Source organism: Podarcis vaucheri (genome assembly GCF_965113315.1).
Source record: "Podarcis vaucheri genome assembly, chromosome: 2".
Lineage (NCBI taxonomy): Eukaryota > Metazoa > Chordata > Lepidosauria > Squamata > Lacertidae > Podarcis > Podarcis vaucheri.
Genome location: NC_138760.1, coordinates 132531926 through 132556644, shown reverse-complemented (window position 1 = coordinate 132556644; position 24719 = coordinate 132531926). Strand labels below are relative to the sequence as shown.

General features: G+C 47.6%; 1 protein-coding gene across 9 annotated transcripts in view; it reads left to right on the top strand.

Moving 5' to 3' along the window:
• Window positions 1–13280, top strand: part of LOC309525790 (uncharacterized protein) — a 73360-nt gene extending 60080 nt beyond the window's left edge. For 8 of the 9 annotated variants that reach the window (XM_082211354.1, XM_082211353.1, XM_082211358.1 and 5 more), the window contains 2 exons: window positions 6103–6276; window positions 11509–13280. In XM_082211354.1, the coding sequence (XP_082067480.1) occupies window positions 6177–6276; window positions 11509–13130 (1722 nt within the window). In that variant the 5' untranslated portion in view covers window positions 6103–6176 and the 3' untranslated portion in view covers window positions 13131–13280. Of the gene's footprint in view, window positions 1–4107; window positions 4394–6102; window positions 6277–11508 lie in introns of those variants that run through there. The other variant, XM_082211349.1, reaches the window with a different exon arrangement.
• Window positions 13281–24719: the final 11439 nt, after the last annotated feature.

Below are 24719 nucleotides of genomic sequence, written 5' to 3'. Positions count from 1 at the left end.
CTGAGAGCGTGGGACCCCCGAGGTCCACAGGGGAGCCATGACGTCTCTGGGAGCGGCTGGGGCCTCCAGATGAAACAAAATGGCGTTCCCCCCTTTTTCGGAAAAGAGCGGTGTTGTAAATAAAAATATGCCCTTTTCCCTTATGGGGTATCCAAGAGCCCATAGGAATAGTAAGCCTAATCTATGCCCCCCCCCCTTGCAGTTTCCTTTAAAGGAAGCTTACTCGGGAGTAAATTTACCTGGCACAGAATAAGAAGAAGAAGGGGGGGAAAAAACCTTGAAAGAGACAGAATGAAACAAGGGGGGGGGGGCATTTTCTAAGAAAAGAGGCCAGGAAGTCTTATAGAGACTGATATCAGGAGCCTTACAATAACTCTTCTGTCCAACCAAATCAAAGTTAAAACTGGACTCAGATATTTTTCTTAGAAGGAACACCATACTTTCATAGGCATATGCTTAATGAAATGCATACACTGCATTTTAGCTTGAGAGAGCAGTTGGCTCAACTAGGCTTTTGCAGCAGAAACATTAGGTTAACTTCACATTCCAAGATAGACTGGAGCACAGGTGTAGTCACAAACTCAAAAGTTACAACACAACATCATTTACCATTAGACTTAAAATCACCCTCCCCACTGAAACTAGAGGAAGGAGGTGGGGTAATCCTCCTTTCAGAACACAAGTAGCACGTATACAGGATTTTACCACTTGGGAGGAAAACTCTCTTTTAGAGCCTCTTTCAAATAACAAACATTTGCACACTTCATTCTCAATTTTTGTCTTGTTTAAGATTGATAAGGCTTCAACATGGCTTCCTTAGATTTAGAATTGGAGCAAGCTTGCATTTTTATTTTAGATGGCACATTTAAGATAAGCAGCTGCTGGATGTTACCTAAGTACAATTGAAACACTGGAAAAACATTTCTTAAACACAAATTAAAGGGGACTGTCAGAGTCCAGGCGGGAAGTAAGCACCAATTGGGCTTCTTTCACGCCAGGGGTCTGAGAACTATTTTTCTTTTGATTGAAGTGCACCCGTTTTCAATTAAAAGGGGTTTGGACCTGGGCAAAACTCCAAAGGGTCCGGAAAAGGGGAAACCTGGCCAAAACTCCGAGGGGGAAACCTGGGGATACCTGGAAAACACTCCGAGGGGAAACCTGGGGATACCTGGTCAAAACTCCGAGGGGAAACCTCTCTCACTCAATATCTGTTCTGGAACCACAGCAACCTCCCTGCCTTTTACAATCTAACTCAGAGTCTCTACTGAACGCTTGCACACTTGCAATGCCAGATTGAGACTCTGGAATACAAAAGATGGAAAGGAATTCAGCGCCCTTGCGTTCTCTGTTCACAGGTCATTTCTAACAAAGATCGCCATGGCAGAGGTGCGGCTGCGCTGGGAGTTATAGTTTTGGGAATTATAGTTTTCAGTGCAGAAGAAATTGCACGACCTTTCTGGGCAAAACTCCGAAGGAATAGGTCGGCATAAAGAATTAAGTGGAAGAAATCACACACAACCTTGTGCCTGGGCCTACTCCGAAGGGCTAGGGCTGGTGTTGAGATCGAGAGGACAGAAAGGAGGAGAAGGCAATTTTTAGATGAGGAAAAAAGTAGAAATTTTAGATTTTAAGGGAAAAGGAAGAATTAAAGAATTTTGGTTGCTGTGGTTTAGAGACCCCAACCCACTACCCGTGTTTCCTACTTAATACTCACTTCCGCATGCGCTGTTCCTGGTGATCCCACAATCATTTGACTGGTTGTTTAAGGCCGGCCTGATCAAGCATTACTTCCTCTGGTTAGCCCCGCTGAAACTCCAGTTATTTCCAGACCCTGGGACCGATGGAAGACTGGTTATTCCTCCTGGCAAACTGCCTGGTGCGCGCTGGATAACCAGTCCTTCCTCGCCTCCAGAATCCGGGTAACCAAAAGTCCCTTCGTGCGTGGTCGCCATCTGTTGTAAATAAAAATCTGCCCTTTTCCCTTATGGGGTATCCAAGAGCCCATATAGAGTCCTTACATAGGTTCCCTATTGGTAGGAGAAAATAACAGAGGCCAACCAGAGAATATTGAGAAGCAAAGCAGCTAGTAAGCTTGATCTTTATTGATCTGTTGCAACAGGGTACTCCCCTCACACGCAGGAGAGGAAGAGGACCCAGAACAATGGCCTGCAAGGCCTTATAAAGACTTTTGAAATTCCCCTTCTCTAGATCAGGACCACCCCCAGAAACATTATGCATACATCACAGAAGGGGTGTAACCTAAGACCACCCCTCAGATACATCCCACCTACATCACAGAAATTTAAATGTTGTTTTTCTCTTGTCCTTGTTTATCTCCTGTCTGGCGAGTTACTTGATTGGATTGCCTGGGGAGCCTGGCCATTCTTTTGTAGTGGTAAAATACTGTATTTCCTGGGCCAGGTCACAGGCTCACACCTTATTCAAACAGACATCTCCTTGAGACAATGGGGAGGCTTTTCCAGGTTAACCTTGCAGAGAAAGGATTTGGTCAGTTTAGGAATCAAAATGGTTCCAGGATGGTCTTCCTGTGTTGATCTATGTATGTGCAGTTATGAACATTACCATATATCTAAGACCTCAACGCCTAGGGCTTGCCGATCGAAAGGTCGGCGGTTCGAATCCCCGCGGCGGGGTGCGCTCCCGCTGCTCGGTCCCAGCGCCTGCCAACCTAGCAGTTCGAAAGCACCCCCGGGGGCAAGTAGATAAATAGGGACCGCTTACCAGCGGGAAGGTAAACGGCGTTCCGTGTGCGGCTCTGGCTCGCCAGAGCAGCGATGTCACGCTGGCCACGTGACCCGGAAGTGTCTGCGGACAGCGCTGGCCCCCGGCCTATAGATGTGAGATGGGCGCACAAACCCCACAGTCTGTCAAGACTGGCCCGTTCGGGCAGGGGTACCTTTACCTTTACCTAAGACCATAAAATTCCTATCACAGCGGGAAACGCCATCTCCTGGCCCTGCCGCCTCCGTGGGTTCCTGCTTGGCCATGGGGGGGGGGGAATGCAGCTGCCCCCAAATTCTTCCCTTCCCCAGACATTCCTGCACCCCAGAGTGTGCAGGTCTCCATGGTTGCTGCCGCCTTCGGGAATTCGCTTTCTTTGGTTTTGCTCAGCGAAGGGTTTTGCACCTCTGTTGTTCTGAGTGTGGGGCGCGCTGGCTTTTTAAACTTTCAAAATACGCAGTGTGCGTTTGTTTCTCTCTCTTTGCCTTTGCACAGCCTCTTCCCACCCCTTTGCAGCCCTACAAAGGGCTCCTCTCCTCAGTGTGACGGCTGCCAAGGCTTTCGAGCGGAGCGGATTTCCCTGGTTACTGCGGCTGGCATGCCGGTGGGGGGGGTGTCCATTTGGGGAAGCACAGAGGCCACAGCTGGGGGGGGGGGGCATTAAGAGAAGGAGAAATGAAGGAGAAGCAGGGAGGGGGAGCAGCCAAGAGGGAAACTCAGGGGGGAAACTCCCTCAGGAAACCTGGCGAAGGAGAGGAGGAGGCGGCCCAGGGGAATCTGAAAGGGGATTGGCCAGCTCTCAAAGGGAGAGGCTTCTGATTGGTCCCGCTCTGGGGTGGGAAATGGGGTCACATGGTTCTGAGAGCCCAGTATAAACTGGTTTTCTGACAGGAAAGGCAGGGAAGGGATGGAGCTGGGGGGGGGGGGGAAGAGTCCCAGAGTGGGGGGGGGGCTGCCCCCTGAGCAGCATGTGCCCCTCTCCCTCCCTCCCTCCCCAATAGTGGGCTTCGCCTTTCCTGCCTGGGGGGCTTTTACGGGGGGGGGCTTCCACACCTCCCCCCCCCCAGGATGGCGTGTCTCTTTCATTCCTCGCATGGGACACTTCCTCCTCTGTCTCTCTTCCTGGGCTGCAGAAGCAGGAAAGTCCGCTGGGCGGGGGGGGGGAGGGATCTCCTGGCTGGGAAGCCCCCCCCCGTCCATTCTTCCCCCCCACTCGCTGGTCGGGAGGGTGTTTTGTTTTTTTGAGGGGTGTCTTGATGGAGCCATTTCTTAGCCTCTTCTCCCTCCCAGCCTTTCCTTGGAGGAGGGGGAGAGCCAAGGTAACCCCCCCCTCATTGCCACCCCCGTCTCTCTTTCGGTTAGTCTGGATCAGATGTGGGCTCCTTGGGGCAGAGTCCTTGGCACAGCCGGGGGGGGGCAGCCCCTTGAGCGCAGGCGCAGGAAAACTGCGGAGAGGGAGGGGGTGCCCTCGGCTTTGCAAGGGTTAAAAGGAGCAAAGCTGGATTCCTAGAGAGGACAGGAAGTGAAGGGGGGGTCAAGGTCCTCCATGGCTAAATTCCCTCCCTCCCACATCCCTTCCTGCAAGCAGAGAGCAGATTGCTTTCTTCTCTCTCCTTTGCAAAAGCTTCCTTGGGGCCCCTCCTGGAATCCGGTGAGTCTCCTCTCTCTTCCCCCCCGAGAGTGCAATGGGGAGATTGGGGTCCCTGTTCAGATCATGCACGGTGGAGGGAGAAGAGAGAAGAAGAGGAGGAGTTTGGATTTGATATCCCACTTTATCACTCCCCTTCAGGTGTCTCCAAGCGGCTAACATTCTCCTTTCCCTTCCTCCCCCACAACAAACACTCTGTGGGGTGAGTGGGGCTGAGAGACTTCAAGAAGTGTGACTGGCCCAAGGTCACCCAGCAGCTGCAGGTGGAGGAGCGGAGACGCGAACCCGGTTCCCCAGATTACGAGGCCACCGCTCTTTACCACTACAGGACACTGGTCCTCCCTTGTCCTCTCTGCCAAGCCAGAGAGGGGGTGAGTTCGCAGGAGGTCTGCAGCTCTGTTCTTCCTTGGGATTCAGATGCTGCCTTCCTTTTGGGGAGGGGGCTTTGGGTCAAGAAAAACGGGGCATGCAGATAAACCCCCTTCAGACTGAGAAGTCACCTTTGTGAACAGAGGCTGCAGCCAGAAGGGAACATTTGCACATGGGGGGAGCACGGGGAGAAGAAAAGCCCGTCTGCATCTGCAGCGGCACAACCGGACCACTTCCTCTGTCCCAGATGCAACAACACGTGTCTCTCCCCTATTCAGGCTAAGCAAGTAGACAAACTAATGTCAAAGCAAATTTCAGATGTATTTTCAGGAAATGCTAAAGCAAGGATAAAAGACTCCTTCTCCCAACATCCTGGGACAAATGAGCGATTATCAATAACTGGGTGCATTGTGCTACTAACAGAGGACATGGAATGCATAAAATCTTTTTTTCCCCTGACTGTGATAAAGTCCTTACTATCCTGATAGGTACTTGTAAAGCCTTCTGGGAGAACATCTAGCGGAGGGTCTGTGGGTTTTGATAAACAAGAAATGGAAATTGGTGTTATCTCAAAACAGACTAGTTCTCTCAAGCTACCCTAAGCCTTTGGGAATCTTGTCACAAGAGGAGTGCAAAGCTCACCTCAGGAGTTTTTTTAAAGGGTATACATGCCTGGTGTCTTAAGAACAGAAGAGATTTAGGACATGTGGAAGATCTATATTTTGATGGCTTCCATGCCAGGGTGGGGGCCACATTTTGGGACTGGAGACTTGTGAAGATGGTGTATAAGCACAGACGATAGCTAAGGAGGAGGGGTTTATTAGTCTCAAGATATTTCAAAAATGTGGCATCACCGGCTCCTCTGCTTCCACGTATCGATTTGGTCCCCTTGCAACCCCTGACAGAGGCGGATACGGCCACAACATCTGCCTGGCCTGCGATGAGAGAGCTCAAAGATGAACAGGGCTCTCCATACAAAGCACCTAGCATGGGGGCAGCTACATGTAATAGCTACTCTGCTCTTTTCTGCCCATGCTCTGGGGTTGCAGTTTTCAGGCTTGGGGACAGGACGGTGGAGTGGTTTTGGTACCAAGTTCTGTCAGTTATCCCCACTGAGTTCAATGGGATCTACTCTCAGGTCACTACTGTGCAGACCATGCCAGGCTTGCAAGTGGGGTGAGGAGCAAACAGAGGAAATGGGAATGACTGGAGATGTTTAGAAATGGGGCTTCTGTTGGGAAGGGGCTGCCCCATTTGTGCTTCTCCAGGGGCAGGAGAATATCTAGGGCAAGAGAATCCCTGCAGGGCCTCTGAGGCTCCCTTTGCTTCTTCCTCTCTCCCAGGACCCTCCAGCTTGTTTTGGCTCCTTGACTCCTCAGGAAGGATGAAATAGACGGATCCTGCAAACCTAAGGAAGATGGAAGGGGGAAGATGGACGGTTGACCTGGTCAGGTTGTCTCCTGCATCCCTCCCCACAACCTCTGAGCGTTCCCTCCCAGGGACCTCCGAGAGATCTGGTGAGTCCCAAGAGAGTGGAGATGGGGACCTGGATGGATTGAGCCGGAGAGGTATTGGGTTTTCCTCAGCTTGGGGGTGGGGGGAGGCAGGCAGGCAGATGGAGAAGGAGAGCAGTTTATTGGGCTCCTCCACCTGCTTCCTGCCTGCGCCTTTGTAATCTGCAGGCATTTTGAGCTAGGAATACAGCTGAACCTCAGAAGTCGAACAGAATCCCTTCTTGAAGCCTCTTCGACTTCCGAGGTGCGACTTTTGATTGGCTCTTGCAATTTTTTTTTTAAAAAGATATTTATTAAAATTTTCAAGAAATTACAAAGTAAAAAAAGAGAAGACAAAAATACAAAAAAAGAAAAAATACAAAGTAAAAAAGAAAAGACAAAAATACAAAAAAGAAAAATGCAAAGTAAAAATAGTTTTTTTAAAAAAATTCTGTCATAACATATTTTTCATTTGCTTATTTCCCGGACCTCCTCACGCCTTCCTTCTGTGTATTCCAGTTCAAATTATTATTTCAGCAAATCCCTCCCCTTTTTATTCATCTTAATCTTCAATTTTTAAATATTATAAGAATATTTTTTTTAACCTATTAATAATACCTTATAGCATTACAGCTAAAGACCACTTAGTTTCAATCCAACATCATTCTAACATTCTTTAATTTTACAGTATTTCCGTAAATAGTCTTTAAACTTTTTCTAATCTTCTTCCACCGACTCTTCTCCCTGGTCTCGGATTCTGCCAGTCATTTCTGCCAGTTCCATATAGTCCATCACCTTCATCTGCCATTCTTCCAAGGTGGGTAGATCTTGTGTCTTCCAGTACTTTGCGATGAGTATTCTTGCTGCTGTTGTGGCATACATAAAGAAAGTTCTGTCCTTCTTTGGCACCAATTGGCTGACCATGCCCAGGAGAAAGGCCTCTGGTTTCTTCAGGAAGGTATATTTATATACCTTTTTCATTTCATTATAAATCATCTCCCAGAAAGCCTTAATCCTTGGGCACGTCCACCAAAGGTGAAAGAATGTACCTTCAGTTTCCTTACATTTCCAACATATATTAACGGGCAAATGATAGATTTTTGCAAGCTTGACTGGGGTCATGTACCACCTGTATATCATTTTCATAATATTCTCTCTTAGGGCATTACATGCCGTAAATTTCATACCTGTGGTCCACAACTGTTCCCAGTCAGCAAACATAATGTTATGTCCAACATCTTGTGCCCATTTAATCATAGCAGATTTGACCGTTTCATCCTGAGTATTCCATTTCAGCAGCAAGTTATACATCCTTGACAAAGTCTTAGTTTTAGGTTCTAACAGTTCTGTTTCTAATTTTGATTCCCCCCCAATGGAGTATGAATCATGAGCGACAGTGGGTTTTCTTTGGGAAAACAGGTTGCAAACAAACTTTTCAACAAGAAATTTTGGTTCTTATTCTTCTACTGAAATGGAACAAACAGTGCTGTTGTTTTTTTCTATTAACTTGAATACGGATTCAAGTTATAAGCTGTATGCTGTTTAGGTTTAAGGTTACTTCCTTTTACACATTTTCCATGGATCAGACTTCTGCACACAAATTTCTGGAACTGAATCCTAATCCTGCATCCTCCGTGTGTTGCCTTTTTCTTTTCTTTTTGGAATAACTTTTATTTGCTTTTAAAAACAAGGATCATAGGACCACTAAATGATGAAATATGTAGACCAGGGTCAGCAATCTACCATCCTCGGGCAGCAAGCGACTCACGGGGGTCATTTAACTGGCCCCTGAGCTGCCCCCAAGCCGTCCGCTCGGTGAGTCCCGTGTCTACACACTTGATCCTGCCCACGGAGCAATCTCCGTGAGAGTGAGCCAGCCCAGGCGAGGTAAAGCTTGCCAACCCCTGATGTAGACCGGGTCTTCTCATGCCATTTGTACATATCAAAACTAGCAGAATCTTATTTGTAGGAATATCTGTAACATACGATTCATCATTAGCGGTCAGTGTGTGAGTTCTGGGTTCATGAAATGTTTTAAACTGGAACAAAAAATGAGGAAAGAGGAGAGAACAGAGAGCATTCAACATTGCATAGCTGAACGCCTAGTCAGGAGCTCTTGTGGCCATTGTATTTAGATTTAGTGTGAGTTATAGTCACTTTTCCTCTTCTGTTACCAATGAAACAATAGAGAGTTGGTCTCCTCATGAACACGGAAGGGGGGTTCAAACTGAAGAAAGTGATTTACGTATAAATTTAAATTTAGACCAATCAGAGTGAGGCAAATGCTGATGGCGTGTAGGTTTCACAGACAAGGCATGGATCCTGTCCAAAGAGCTCTGCATAAGGAAGTAAAGGAGGAGAATCGTGGGATCATGGACCCTCTCAGTAAAACTCCCTGTTGGATCATAAAATCAGTTTTGAAATTCCATACATACCTCTGTCAGGGGTCGGCAACCTGCAGCCCATGGGGGTTGTTTAAACGGGCCACAAGCCACCCCCGAACCAAGCTGCTCGCTCAGTGAGTCCCCGCCTGCTGCACTAAACCAGTCCAGAGCGGGGACTTGCTTCCGTGGTGCCGGAAACCAGACGCAGACGCATGAGCCATCCAGACCATGGCGGGATCTTTGCAGGGCTGAACCGACCCAGGCAAGGTAAACCTTCCTGAGCCCTGCTCTGTGTGATGAACCTTCGCTTTTTTGATGGAGATGAAAAGCTGAGCAGTTGGCTCCTTACTTTTCTCGCCCTGACCTAGCCACTGTGATCCACGCGACGGTCATCTCCAGACTGGATTATTGTAACTCGCTCTACGTGGGGATGCCCTTGAGACTGACCCAGAAACTCCAGCAGGTGCAGAATGCTAAGGCAGGACTCTGTGGTGGGTCTGGAAGCGTTTCGCAAGAAATACCTCTGCTCACTCAGAGATATATTTGCAATCTTTATTTACATACATATTTACAAGGTACAGGACATAGCTTCATGCATTTGAATCCTCGGTAGCAGATCCAGGCAGTGGGAGCTTTTGGCTCCTCCTCCAGCAGAGGAGCTTGGGAAGCCCAAAGCGCCTCCTTTGTTCCCTACATTTTAACCCCCTTCTGTCCTGCGCTGAAGGAATGGGCATTGACTCTCTCTCTGTCCTCCCTCTGAACTGGTTGAGTGGTGTTGATGGTCTCCAGCATCCGGGAGCATCCTCGCCGCTTGAGTTCCTTCCGCTTACTTGTCCTCCTCTCCCTCTCCTGTCTTTTCTAACGGCTCTTGTTCTTCCCCCTCCCTCAGCTCTGGGGCATTCCCTGGCAGCCCCGTGACAGACTCCTTACGGGGTCCTCACAGCAGGATCACATTCACCCAGTGCTATACCAGCTGCACTGGCTCCCTCTGGAGTACAGGGTCAGGTTTAAGGTGCTGGTTTTAACCTTTAAAGCCCTATACAGCCTAGGACCCTCGTACCTACAGGACCGCCTCTCCTGGTATGTCCCACGGAGGACCTTACGGTCTTCAAACAAAAACATCTTGGAGGTCCCGGGCCTCAGAGAGGTTAGGCTGGCCTCAACCAGAGCCAGGGCTCTTTTGGCAGTGGCTCCAATCTGGTGGAACGCTCTGTCACAAGAGACTAGGGCCCTGCGGGACTTGACATCTTTCCTCAGGGCCTGCAAGACAGAGCTGTTCCACCAGGCCTTTGGCCAGGGCACAGTCTCACCCCGTCTCTCCTTCTGTAATCTTCATAGAACTCTAACCTGGTGGTTGCTATTAATATGATTCTGAATTAATTCAAAAATGTATTTTAATTAATTGACTGTGTGATTTTATGAATTTTTTACCTGTTGTTAGCCGCTCTGACCATGGCTTTGGTCGGGAAGGGCGGGGTACAAATAAAAATTTATCATCATCATCATCTGGGATTCCAAGATCCTCACTGTGAATCCTGAATGGAGGGATATCAACTGTTTTCTCCATTTCGTCAAGCTTTTTAAAGCAATGACCAGGCTTTTTTGAACTACCCAGGCCTTTTTAAATGTCATCTTCAGATTTTTTAGGGTAGTTGAAGTAAGTTCTGTCAGGTTTGTTGTTTTTGTTTTTGCTTTTGACTGCATTTTATTGACCAAAGAGATGACTGACCTTGGAGATGAAGATAATTCCATGACTGAGCCAAACATTATCTATCCCAGCTAAAAGCCAAGTAATATATCAGTAAATATCAGCCAACAAAGGTAGTAAAAATAATAGTAAGGCCTCATAACTAATTATTTTCAGTTCTTCCTCTATCACAAGCATTCATTAACATTCTTAATTACTGGCCTCAACAACATCAAAAATACCATCTCAGGACTATTTACCGTATTTTTTGCTCTATAAGACTCACTTTTTCCCTCCTAAAAGGTAAGGGGAAATGTGTGTGCGTCTTATGGAGCATATGCAGGCTGCGCAGCTACCCAGAAGCCAGAACAGCAAGAGGGATCGCTGCTTTCACTGCACAGCAATCCCTCTTGCTGGCTTCTGAGATTCAGAAATTTCCCCCCCTTTTCCTCCTCCAGAAACTAGGTGCGTCTTGTGGTCTGGTGCGTCTTATAGAGCGAAAAATACGGTAATTGCTCATCTTCTAACATTATGTATGCCATCAAATGCCAACAGTGCCCTTCAGCTCTCTATATTGGGCAAACAGGCCAAGCCCTACGCCAAAGGATAAATGGACATAAATCTGATATCAGGAATCACAAGACAGAGAAACTAGTAGGAGAACACTTCAATCTCCCAGGACATTCTAAACAAGATCTCAAAGTAGCTGTCTTATTACAAAAGAATTTCAGAAATAGACTGGAAAAAGAAGTTGCTGAATTGCAACTTCTTACCAAACTTAAAACCCTGGAGAGACCTGGTCTGAATAGAGACATTGGATGCTTATCTCATTATACATGGTATATGTAGCTATTTTTAGCCATCTCACCCCTTGCTTTTTCCTGTAAGGCCAATTGCAGTCTTTAACAGTCTTCAACAGATTTACCACACCTATCAGCCAATCACCCATTCCCACCACCCTTCTGAGAAATACCCCTCCCCACCCTCTCACTATATATAAGGGTCTGGTGACTTCGGTGTCAGTGTATCTGAAGAAGTGTGCATGCACACAAAAGGGCATACCAATAACAAACTTAGGTGATCTCTAAGGTGCTACTGGAAGGAATTTTTTAATTCATTAACATTGTTCAATAATCTGGGGAATAATCTTCCTGAGGCTCTAATTAGCTTCTCTCTTCATTGCAGATGGTGATGAATTGGAAGGGAAGAACAAAGGGGACCACAACAGAATCCACATAGCGGAGAAGTCAAATAAATATTCAGGGTGTGGAGAGAACATCCGCCAGAGCTCCCAGTCCACCTCCCATCAAGGAAACAGCTTCATCCAGAGGGATAGCATTACGTCACACGAAAGAACTCACAGTGGAGAGAAATTGTATCAGTGCTTGGAATGTGGAAAGAGCTTCAGTCGGAAGGATTCTCTCATTTCCCATCAAAGAATTCATACAGGAGAGAAACCCTATCAGTGTTTGCAGTGTGGAAAGTGCTTCAGTCAGAGGAGCAATCTGACAACTCATCAAAGGATTCATACTGGGGAGACACCCTATAAGTGCTTGGAATGTGGAAAGAGATTCAGACAGAGCTCAGAGCTCACTTCCCATCACAGAATTCATACAGGGGAGAAACCCTATCAGTGCTTAGAATGTGGAAAGAGATTCAGACTGAGCTCAGAGCTCACTTCCCATCAAAGAATTCATACAGGGGAGAAGCCTTATCAGTGCTTGGAATGTGGAAAGAGCTTCAGTCAGAGCCACAGCCTCACTTCCCATCTAATAAGCCATACAGGGGAGAAACCCTATCAGTGCCTGGAATGTGGAAAGAGCTTCAGACAGAGGAACGGTCTCACTTACCATCAAAGAATTCATACAGGGGAGAAACCCTATCAGTGCTTGGAATGTGGAAAGAGCTTCAGTAACCGCCAAATTCTCACTTCCCATCAAAGAATTCATACAGGGGAGAAACCCTATCAGTGCTTGGAATGCGGAAAGAGCTTCAATTTTAGGACTAGTCTTACTTCCCATCAAAGAATTCATACAGGGGAGAAACCTTTTCAGTGCCATGAATGTGGAAAGAGCTTCATTCAGAAGACTAATCTCACCTCCCATCAAAGAATTCATACAGGTCAGAAACCATATAAATGCTTCCAATGTGGAAAGAGCTTCAGTCACAGCCATGAACTCACCATCCATCAAAGGATGCATACAGGTGAGAAACCCTATCAGTGCCAGGAATGTGGAAAGAGCTTTCGTGAGACGGGGAAACTTGCTGCTCATCGAAGAATTCATACAGGGGAGAAACCCTATCAATGCTTGGAATGTGGAAAGAGCTTCATCCAAAGGGCCCATCTCCTGAGCCATCAAAAAACTCATACAGGTCAGAAACCCTATCAATGCTTGGAATGTGGAAAGAGCTTTCGTGATAAGGGTAAACTCACTTCCCATCAAAGAATTCATACTGGGGAGAAACCCTATCAATGCTTGGAATGTAGAAAGAGCTTCAGTCGGAGGGATTGTCTTACTTCCCATCAAAGAATTCATAAAGGGGAGAAACCCTATCAGTGCTTGGAATGTGGAAAGAGCTTCAGATGGAAGATTAGTTTCACTTTCCATCAAAATATTCATACAGGGGAGAATCCCTATCAATGCTTGGAATGTAGAAAGAGCTTCAGTCGGAAGGATGCTCTCACTTCCCATCAAAGAATTCATACAAGGGAGAAACCCTATCAATGCTTGGAATGTGGAAAGAGCTTCATTCGGAAGGATTATCTCACTTCCCATCAAAGAATTCATGAAGAGGAGAAACCCTAATAGTGCTTAGAATGTTTAAAGAACTAATAATAATAACAACAGATACAGGTAGGTAGCTGTATTGGTCTGCCATAATCAAAACAAAATTTAAAAAATTCTTAACGCTGGGCAGCTCCCAACAGACTATTGAAAACATGATAAAAAATCAAGTATTGTTGTTGTTTAGTTGTTTAGTCGTGTCCAACTCTTCATGACTCCAAACTCATGTTGGTAGCTTCAAGAGCACTGTCCAACCACCTCGTCCTCTGTTGTCCCCTTCTCCTTGTGCCCTCCATCTTTCCCAACACCAGGGTCTTTTCCAGGGAGTCTTCTCTTCTCATGAGGTCTTGGAGCCTCAGCTTCACGATTTGTCTTTCCAGTGAGCACTCAGGGCTAATTTCCTTAAGAATGGTTGCGTTTGATCTTCTTGCAGTCCATGGGACTCTCAAGAGTCTCCTCCAGCACCATAATTCAAAAGCATCAATTCTTCGGCGATCAGCCTTCTTGATGGTCCAGCTCTCACTTCCATACATCACTACTGGGAAAACCACAGCTTTAACTATACGGAACTTTGTTGGCAAGGTGATGTCTCTGCTTTTTAAGATGCTGTCTAGGTTTGTCATTGCTTTTCTCCCAAGAAGCAGGCGTCTTTTAATTTCGTGACTACTGTCGTCACCATCTGCAGTGATCATGGAACCCAAGGAAGTAAAATCTCTCACTGCCTCCATTTCTTCCCCTTCTATTTGCCAGGAGGTGATGGGACCAGTGGCCATGATCTTCGTTTTTTTGATGTTGAGCTTCAGACCATATTTTGCGCTCTCCTCTTCCACCCTCATTAAAAGGTTCTTTAATTCCTCCTCAATTTCTGCCATCAAAGTTGTGTCATCTGCATATCTGAGGTTGTTGATATTTCTTCCGGCAGTCTTTATTCCGGCTAGGGATTCATCCAGCCCAGCCTTTCGCATGATGAATTCTGCGTATAAGTTAAATAAGCAGGGAGACAATATACAGCCTTGTCGTATTCCTTTCCCAAATTTGAACCAATCAGTTGTTTCATATCCAGTTCTAACTGTAGCTTCTTGTCCCACGTAGAGATTTCTCAGGAGGCAGATGAGGTGATCAGGCACTCCCATTTCTTTAAGAACTTGCCATAGTTTGCTGTGGTCAACACAGTTAAAGGCTTTTGCATCGTCAATGAAGCAGAAGTACATGTCTTTCTGGAACTCTCTAGCTTTCTCCATTATCCAGCACATTTTTGCAATTTGGTCTCTGGTTCCTCTGCCTCTTGCACTTCTGGGAGTTCTCGGTCCATATACTGCTTGAGCCTGCCTTAAGCATAACCTTGCTAGAATGTGAAATGAGCGCAATTGTGCGGTAGTTGGAGCGTTCTTTGGCACTGCCCTTCTTTGGGATTGGGATGTAGACTGATCTTCTCCAATCCTCTGGCCACTGCTGAGTTTTCCAAACTTGCTGGCATATTGAGTATAGCACCTTAACAGCATCATCTTTTAAAATTTTAAACAGTTCAGCTGGAATACCATCACTTCCACTGGCCTTGTTATTAGCAGTGCTTTCTAAAGCCCATTTGACTTCACTCTCCAGGATGTCTGGCTGAAGGTCAGCAACCACACTACCTGGGGTGTATGAGACATCCATATCTTTCTGGAATATTTCCTCTGTGTATTCTTTCCATCTCTTCTTGGTGTCTTCTGCTTCTGCTAGGTCCTTACCACTTTTGTCCTTTACCTCCCCCATTTCCCTAACTCAGGGGATGGGACTTCTTCCTCCCAGTTCCCTCCATGGAAACCTAGGGAATGGGATCCGTTCCTGCTCATTCTCTGCCCCAGAGATTAAACGGAAACAAGAACACACAGAAGCAGTAATAATAATAATAATAATAATAATAATAATAATAATAATAATAATAATTTATTATTTATACCACGCCCATCTGGCTGGGTTTCCCCAGCCACTCTGGGCGGCCTCCAAAAGAATATTAAAATACTGTGATACATCAAACATTAAAAGCTTCCCTAAACAATAAATCAAAGCTTCTCTACTTGGCAGCTGCACTAACGTTCCAGGCAGCCTACTTTCACTTTTCGGCAGCCGCTGTACTCACAGTCTATCTGCTTTTTCTCTTCCCTCTCTGAAGAGGCTTGCTTCACGGGACTTCCGGGTTAGCGCGAAAGGGAATGGCGGATTCCCTCCCAGCTCCGGAGGGAATCGGCTCAGTAGAAGACGGGTCTTGGCGACGCGGGGACCCTCAGAAACCACAGGCCCTGAAGCCTGGGGAGTTAGTGACTCGGCGGGCACCATTTGCGCCCCCCGACCTGCAAAGAAGCCTTTTTAAAGGCTTCGGAGCGGGGGACGGAGAGTGGCGTGGTACTGTGAGTAGACCGCTTCTTCTGCTGAGTGAAGCCGCAAGCCATGACCGGAGAGCGCTGACTTCTTCCTTGGAAAATTTGGACCCTAAAAGTAACAACCCGTGAGTAATACGGAAATCGGAATTAAAAATCATCTTTTTTGAATTTGGCACGATCGGGGGAGGTGCTAAAAGGAAGTCCGTCTCCCCCTCCTGTAGATAAATTAAAGCAAGAACTGATAACTAAGGTTGAGAGAACATCCTTCTCTTTACGGGAGAAAAGTTATTAATTCTACGATTTGGCAATATAAGTAACTTTGCTGGAGGATAAGAACTGACTTTAAGAGCTGAAGTGCAACCCCCCGGGACCCGGGAATGATCCGCGAGAGAGCCTGTTGAGGAGATACAAAGAATTTGACAGAGAGGGACTGAGAGAGATTTGAGGGCCTCGGATGTGAGATCTCCAGGCTGATAGTTGATGGACTGATGGACATTTTTTGGGGATCAAAACTGGGAAGGGAGGGGGTGAGAGTTTTGGAACCCAAAGGGTGTATAATTATATGTTGTTTTCTGTTATTTTGTTTTGTAAATAATATGAAAATTGGGAAATTTGTGGAAGGGAAATGGGGTCGACCTTAGAAAAATATGTAAAGGATGTGTATTTTGGTTTAATTGAGGTTTATAAGTTAAATTTGGTTAACTAAGTAGAATTAAGTAAAATATCAAGAAGGTAAAGGTTGGAGATAAGAACTTGCTGAGTAAACTATTGGAGTTGGGATGCAGGAGGGGGAGGTGTGGGGAAGTCAGGGAAAGTGGTTAAGAAATTAGGGATTTGAAATTACATGTGTTTGTCTTTGTGTTTGTATGTCTGTGTTGTGTATTGTCTGTGTTTGTGTAAATTTTGAAAACCCAATAAAATTTTTATTAAAAAAAGGACACTCGTACAAAAAGCAGGTGGCTAAACAGCATGCCAAAGGTAGTGCCCCATAAGTTGCTCCCCATGTCAATGTATAAACCAACAGCCGTCTCCACTAGAGGCAACAAATGCTGCAATGCACTGAAGCGGAGGAAGATAGAGGAGGGTGGAATGTCGTCCCCCCATCTGTAAACTGAAATTCATGGTAAGAAAATAATATGTTTTTACTAGATGGAGGGGGGCGCCATTCCTGATAGGGATCTACCAGAACAGTATCCCAGCATTGGGGAGGGCTTCCTCTGCCTCCAGATCCCTGTGGAACTCCTCTCTGCAGCATCCGAAGAAGTTTGTACCTACGGGAGCGCCTCTCCCAGTCTGCCCCACGGAGAGCCTCAAGGTCCATAAATAACAACACCCTAGTGGTCCCGGGCCCTAAGGAAGTTAGATTAGCCTCAACCAGAGCCAGGGCCTTTTCAACTGTGGCTCTGGCCTGGTGGAACGCTCTGCCTCATGAGACCAGGGCCCTGCGGGATCTGATTTCTTTCTGCAGGGCCTGTAAGACAGAGTTGTTCCACCTGGCCTTTGGCTTGGAGCCAATTTGATTCCCTCCCTCTCTTTTTTTCCTTTTCTTTCTTCTCCTGTGATGAGGCTCCATTTTAATATTTTAATGTTTCAATATTTTAATGTATTTTAATCTTGTTTTTAAGTTGTATTCATTCAACTTGTTTTTATTGTTACATGTTAGCCGCCCTAAGTCCGGCCTTGGCTGGGGAAGGCGGGGTATAAATAAAAATTATTATTATTATTATTATTATTATTATTATTATTATTATTATTATTATTAGAAAACCTTCCTTAGGGGGAAGCGGGGCAGACTGATGCAGAAAAATTCAATCTCGTATTTTATGTAACAAAAACGAGTCAAATAATAATTTTTTTTGCTTTATGCATGGCATAACTAATCAAATATTATAATAGCAATCAAAAGAACAATTATAGTTAGAAGATAATGAGAATATGACGACTTGAGTAAAAAATTGGTTTTGTATCATTCTGCCCCACCTACAGAGAGCTTTGATACATTGGATGTGGCACTTTGATAAAAAGTGTAAATTTTATGAGAATGTTAAGTATTTACAAAAATTTAATGAAAAAACTTTTTATTGTGAGAGATCATAATCAGCCTTGCAATTGGTTACTTAAAATCTAAATAACGTATCAAAACTAACAGTGTTTCACATATATCATAGACTTTACGGCAGGTTTTCTTAACAAAGCATCAAAACATATTAATCTTTCCTCAAACACATCCATTTAAGAAAGAACTTTGGAGAAACTTTAGAAAGTATAAGAACTCACATTAGGTTGTCAAAAATAGTAATTTAAACAAAAGGCTTATAACAAATAAGATAATTACTGGACGTTTAGCTTCTATTGTACATTATATCCACTGAAGTCAATAGAAAAAGTATACAGTGGTACCTCGGGTTACATACGCTTCAGGTTACAGACGCTTCAGAGTACAGAATCCGCTAACCCAGAAATAGTACCTCAGATTAAGAACTTTGCTTCAGGATGAGACCAGAAATCATCCTCCGGCGGCGCAGCAGCAGCAGGAGGCCCCATTAGCTAAAGTGGTGCTTCAGGTTAAGAACAGTTTCAGGTTAAGAACGGACCTCCAGAACGAATTAAGTTCTTAACCCGATGTACCACTGTAAAGAGATGAAGGATAAAGAGATGAGCCCTTTGATAAATTTGGTTTTGGCAACTGCAAAACAACATACAAGATCTGGTTTTCCCCTGAGATATGGCACTTGAAAATCAGTTGTATTATATTTAGAAATGATTTTGGCCATGTAGTAAACAACAGTATTTTTCTTTACAAATATAATGAGTAGGAAATCTCCAACAATTTTATTTTCAGGATTGGGAACATCAAAAATTGTACACCAGCAGGGCACTTCTATACGTATCAATGTGCCCCATGTTTTAGTGTATCAAAGTGCCCGAAACAGACATTTTCAAAAAATTAACACTTATTAATAAAACCACTGAATTTATTTAAAAATCACGTGTAATCCTGATAACTAGGTGGAATAACTTACCTTTGGTCTTTTTAAATCTTAACAATTTAAAACAGCGTTGGAACACTTTTACATTTCTCATAATTGTTCATTTGGCTGCACTATAAACACACCTACTCTTGTCAAACGCCAGCAGCTAACTGGTGGGCGGCGTAGTCACAACTGTTGTACTCACACATCTATAGACACGTTTCTCGAAATTGGAATATGGTTGGTGTATCAATGTGCTGCTTGCATCAATGTGCCCCACCTCCCCCTACATGCCAGAGAGGCTGCTTCCCTGGGCAAGGAAGGAGCAGGAATCCCTAAAGGGGAGGATCTGTATGTGATCCCATCTCTAGAGCAGTGTTTCCCAACCGGTGTTCCGCGGCACACTAGTGTGCCGCGAGATGTTGCCTGGAGGGAGGCGGGCGAGTCCAAAAAAGGTTGGGAAACACTGACTTAAGTTTCTCTTTCAAAAAGGAAACGTGGGTTAAAGCGGCGGCGCCGCCTCCCACTCACTTTCCTGCTCTGGCTTCCCTAACAGTTTTCCGAGTTGCGTCACTGGATCCAGCCCCCTTTTCCACAGGTGACATGGGGCTGGAGGGAGGGAAAGAGGGCTTTACGTCGCGCACAAAGGCAGCCTCCTAGAAGCGCTCTGGGCCGGCGCCGTTTCGCCGAAGGACCCCCACCCTCAGCTCCTTCAGAAAGGAAGCCCCGCCCCTCGGCTCCCTACGCCGCCAGGTAGCTCAGCTGACTGACGAGGACGTTCTGTGGCGGCGGCGGCCGCACAACCACCGCAGTTGCTGGCAGCGTCCGCAGCGCAATAAGTAACAGCGCCTGGTGCTGCCAACTCTTTCTCTCTCTCTCCCGCCCCCCGCCCCCAAGCTCTCGCGCGCCCCGCGTCACCATCGCCGCGTGCAGCTTCCCGAGCTCGAGGCCAGCCGCTGCACGCACGCGCTGGCTCGTCATTGGCTCCGGTTGTTGCCTTTCTCCGCCGAGGTCGGTGGTCCCCGAGCCTAGGCTTCCTTCCCGCACCCCGCTTTCCGAAGACCGCACACCAGTTGGGCCAGTACATATTCCCCTCCCGTGACTGGAGCGGAATAGCCCTTTCTCTTCTTCCCCAACCCTTGTCGTTGGAGGAGTCCCTCAGTCCCTCGCTTTGCTGCCTCCTCCCCCCCCACCCCCAAAGCTTGGAGGTTCCCCGGCAAGGGGGAGGGGAAAAAATTGAAACTTACACTTTCGTGCGTCCCTCCCGGCATGACGCTGCGCGCTGACGTCACGGGGCTGTAATGGTGGTGTGCCTCGAGATTTTTTTCATCAAACAAGTGTGCCTTTGCCCAAAAAAGGTTGGGAAACACTGCTCTAGAGCTCACATAAACACCAGAGGGAAGGTGGCCGGGGCGTAAAAGGCAGAAGCATTGGCCTCGAACGCAGGCCTCAGGGACGCTTCTCCCCGTTCCCCCCATAGAGACCTGGGACCCCTTCTCCAGAAGGGACCTCCGAGGAGGAGGAAGCCAGGGCGGATCAGTCCCTGGACCTTGGAGGTGATTCCTGGGCTCCTCCGGAAAGACGCAATATAATGTTCCTTTCCCCACTGGCCAGGAGTCTGAGCTCCATTTGGGGTCCCTCCTTCTGCACCCCAAGGTTCCTCCAAGGCCTTGGGGAAGGAAACTGAGGCAGGCTCTGCTTGCTCCCCAGGGCCCTGCAGGGGATTGGGGGGGCTGTGTCTTCCTCTGGCCATGGCACCCCCAGGAAGCCTTGGAAGAAAGGCAGGAGACCCTCAGCAGAGAACAGCCATGTTCTTCTCCGCAATGGCTTCCTCTTCTGAGCTCCCTCTCTTTCTTGTCTGGGCTGGACTGGGAGGACCCCAGTTCAGCCAGTTCCCCTGTAGCCTTATGAGGCTTTGCCCTCGGGTGGGAAAAATATTGCGCCTGGGAAAGGGAAGTGGGAGTCAACAGACACTCGAGGAATAGTTTTGGAGAAAAGGCTTTTTATTTCTACCATCCATGAACTGGTAGAAGGAGCAAGTGTGATAAGTCACAAAAAGCACGCACGAGTTCACAATCATGCGCACAAGCATATATACCCCTTTCCAGTTCCCTCCTCCTTTCTCCTCCTTCTTCCAGAGTCCTGCCCCATGTTGAGGTTCCTGAGCATGTACAGAAAGCTGTCTTGGGACTATTGGACTCTTCCCAGGAAAGGGGGAATGAGAAGCCGAGGGGGTTTTCAGCATGTTCAGATATGTTTCAATCTCTTGTTCTGGCATGGTTCCCGGACAGAAAGCAAGTTGCAATGTGGTTCTTTAGCAAGGCCTGAGGAACAATGGACTGTTCTCTACCTTTGTTACAGCAGAGCGGAATGTTTCTGATGCTTAGCTGCTGAGAAAATGATTTTGAAAAGCTTTGAGAAGCTTTGAGCCTGCTTTGGTGGGGGGGGGGTGACTTCGGGCCGAGGTGGGGTCACCTGTCCTCACCTTCCTTCACCCCAGAGTCCCCTGCACTGGGCTGCAGTGGCCCCCTGAGACCTGCAGGGATCTGGAGTGGGAGCAACTTCTCCTGTTGAACTACTGCCTGAGGGGGAAGAACAAGCGAGGGCCGTTCAGAAAGGGCTCCTGGGACCCCGAGGGGCCAGAAGGGGCTTCTCCAGCCTGGTCTGGGAAGAGCCTCTGAAATATACTCAGAGTCGCAAAGTGATTTCATGCTCTTTATTCAGCTCATAGTGGTGAGGAGGAATGAATGAAAGTCCCCTCACAGTATCTGCTTTATATACATTATTTACACAATGGGCTGCACATGACTGGCTAATTCCGGAATTCTACTGTAAGCCAATCAGGTTGTAGATTCACTTCTATCTGGAGCAGGATTGGGTGGTTCCTGCCAACCAATCATACTGCTGCATTGTTCTGGACCAATCAGACTGCTGCATTCTGAATCCTATTGTTCTAGGACCAATCAGACTGCTTCAGTTTGGATCCTATTTAACTCAGTACATAACAGCCTCCCTTTCCCGTAGGCCGGCAGGTGGAGCCCTTCTCCTATCGCTGACCCTTGGGGTGACGAAGGAAGCTGGTCTGGGGGGTCAAACTCCCCTGAGGGAACCCTCCACCTCTGAGGAGATAAAGCCCTTCTCCTTCTTCTTCTTCTTGGGCCTCCAAGACAGAGAGGGGCTTTCCCTCCTGGCCCTCTTCGCAGAACCTGGCGGATCCCCCTAGGCCGCTTGCCTGTTGCCTGGCATCTCCCAATGGGGAGGCCTCCTCCGTGGGTCCCACATGGCGAGGAGAGAGGCTGCCCTGCGGAGGCCAAGCCATCATGGCAGGAAGGCGGCTGAGGACCAAAGGTGCTGCCCTCCTTCATCCGGGAGGAGAGACCCCGAGAGCCTGGGACCCCCGAGGCCCACAGGGGAGCCTCACAAAACTGGCCCTCCAGCAAGCATTTCTCTCTCTCTCTCTCTCTCTCTCTCTCTCTCTCTCTCTCTCTCTCTCACACACACACACACACACACACACACAAACACGAAGACCCAGCCATTCCTGCCTCCCTTCCCTCTGGAAATGACTTTGAAGTGGAAGTCCCTGCCTCCTCCAGGAGGGGAGTCGTTCTTGTCAGCAATGGCTTCCCCCTCCATCTGGCAAACATTTCCACCCTCCAAGAAATTCTTTCATTCTCATGGCATCTCAGCATATTCTTCCGCCAACTTCATAAGCCTTTCCCCCCCCCCCTTTCGTTAGGGCAAGGGCTCCTTTCCATTTTTGCACGCGGACCCTCGTGGGGAAAGGCTGGCTCCTGCCCCTCTCTCTGGCCAGGGGCCCATGGGCTTTCAGGTGCCCCCACAGGGCCTGTGTCTCTGGAGAAGAGAAGCCCAAAGCGTCGCAGGCAGCCTTTCCTTCTCCCTCGCCAATATGGCTCTCTGCCCTTCTCCCCCTTTTCCTTCCCCCAAACCCCTTGCCCTCCCCTGGAGCAGTTACCCTGCAACCTCCCAAATCTGCCCCCCCCCCCGTCTCTGGTCACACCAGGGGCAAGAGGTCTTGCTGAGGACCTTCAATGGCTCTCCATGGGTCTCTGCTGTCCGCTTAACAGCCCTAGTTTGGCCATGCTACCTGTTATGTACTGAAGTTCTCACCCTGGTCCAGCAGGGGGATAGTGTAGATAGTTTTCACTCAGGTCCACATCAGTTATTTTAGGTGGGAAACCCTGGGTTGTTGTTGCTACAATGTTGACAGCTGGCTGCTTATAAAAGCAGGCCGGCTGAGCTGTTTGCTGTTCAGTTCTGTTCCAGCTTACAAAAATAAAGAGCCGCTTTGGAGAAACCGCTGCGTCGTCTGCCATGTCTACCCACTATTCAACACTACCCATGAATCCCTTTGCATTTTATATTTCTCCCTCTCCAAACCACAAATAATCCCAATCCTAGCGTTTCTTAATTTCACGTTTCTCCCAAATCTTATATCCCTCTTCTTGCCGCCCCCGCCCTAGGATACATAAACAAATGAAACAATTCCTTCAGAAGCTCTGGTCCGGTTGCACCGAACATGCTTTTTTAAAATAAAGGATGGCCAAGATGGCCTGGGAGGCATTACTGGAACCTGGTGGGATGAGACTCAGGACAGAAAGGAGTTTTGGTGACTTTAAAGTCGGGCCGTGCAGGTGGAAGTTCAAGAGGGGAAGCTTCAGCCTGGTCCAGAGTCCTGTTCTCACAAGCAGGGCCCGGGTGCAAGAGGACTTCCCCCTGGGGGTTTCCAGCAACTGGGGTCCAGAACCTCCAACCTTGGACTCCCAACTCCTCCTCCGTGGATTTGTCTGATCCTCTTCCAAAGCCATCCCTGCCTCCTGCTCCAGCGAACTCCGCAAGTTAGCTGCGTGAAGAAGCAGAACGATGCCAGCAGGAACTATACCCGTGGGACTCCTTGCCTGTTACGCAGGTCTCAGCCAGCAGGGCATGCTGGCCATCCCTATTAATGTGGGCCAGAGCTTTTCAAACGTTTCTTGTTGGCGACACACTTTTTGGACGTGCATCATTTTGCAACACAGTAATTCAGTTTTACAATAATAATAATAATAATAATAATAATAATAATAATAATTTGTACCCAGCCACGCTGGGCGGCTTCCAACAAGGATTAAAAATGAGCATTCACAGGACACACCTACGCACTGCAGCCAACACACAGTTTGGAAAGCTCTGGTCTAGGGAAAGGTGCACTTTGATACTGGGCTCGAAGGTGTTAAATCAGCAAGGGAGGGGAGGGCGAGGCTGAAGGAAGCCCCTCCCTGCTTGGGTGACGCAACCCCTTCCTGGAGACAGGAAACTGGGTTTCCAGACCCCCATTGTGCTCCTTCCTGCTCTGGGGGAGAAGGAAGGAGTCCTGGGGGAGGCCAAATCCTGCTGTGGGGCAAAGGGAAAACGCGGGTGCAGAACACAACAGAATCTCTCTCCCCAGGACTGGATCCCCAGGGGAATATATTTTCGAAGCTGCAGCCAAAGGCTGGGCAATGGAGACTGGATTTCTCCTGTGTCCTCGCAACCAGAATCCTTGGCCTCAGTTCCCTTTGTAGATTTGCAAAGGGGTCCCCCAAGACTCATCTAGTCCAACCCCGTCTTGGCAGGCCATTTCTCCACTGTTAAGAGAAAGGGGCCAAGCTGGTCTTCCTCAGAAGTTGTGGACTGCTGTATTTATTTATTAGATGTGTGTACTGCAACTCCCATCAGGCCTGGCCAGCCAGTGGGCATACTGTTCCACAACCGCTAGAGGACATGACTGGGGTCTTGCACATGACTGGGGTCTTGCATGGACCCCAATGCACCCGCTTTGCGACTTTGATCGGTAGAATTGGCAGTGCTGCTGGTGCCACGTAATTCCATTTCTGCATCTGTAAGGAAATGGAGCGTTGGAACTCCCTGCCTATTGACACCCAGGTGGGCTCCTTCACTGGTACAGCTTTTGGCACCTGCTGAAAACATTATTGCTTGGCCGAGATGCGTAGGATGTTGGCATATTCTTCCCATGTTCAAAATAGCTCTCAACAGCGTCCATCGTTATATTTCTGAATTCCACACCTTCAGTTCAAGGGATGTGTCCACACCAGGGGTCTGCAACCTTTAAGACAAAAAGAGCCACTTGGACCCGTTTCCGAAGAAAAAACAACAACTGGGAGCCGCAAAACCATTGCCACATTTAAAACAAATATATCTCCGGAGCCACGGGCGGGAAGGTGACGTCGGGACGGTGCATGACTAACGCACGCACCGCCCCCATGCGACGTCAC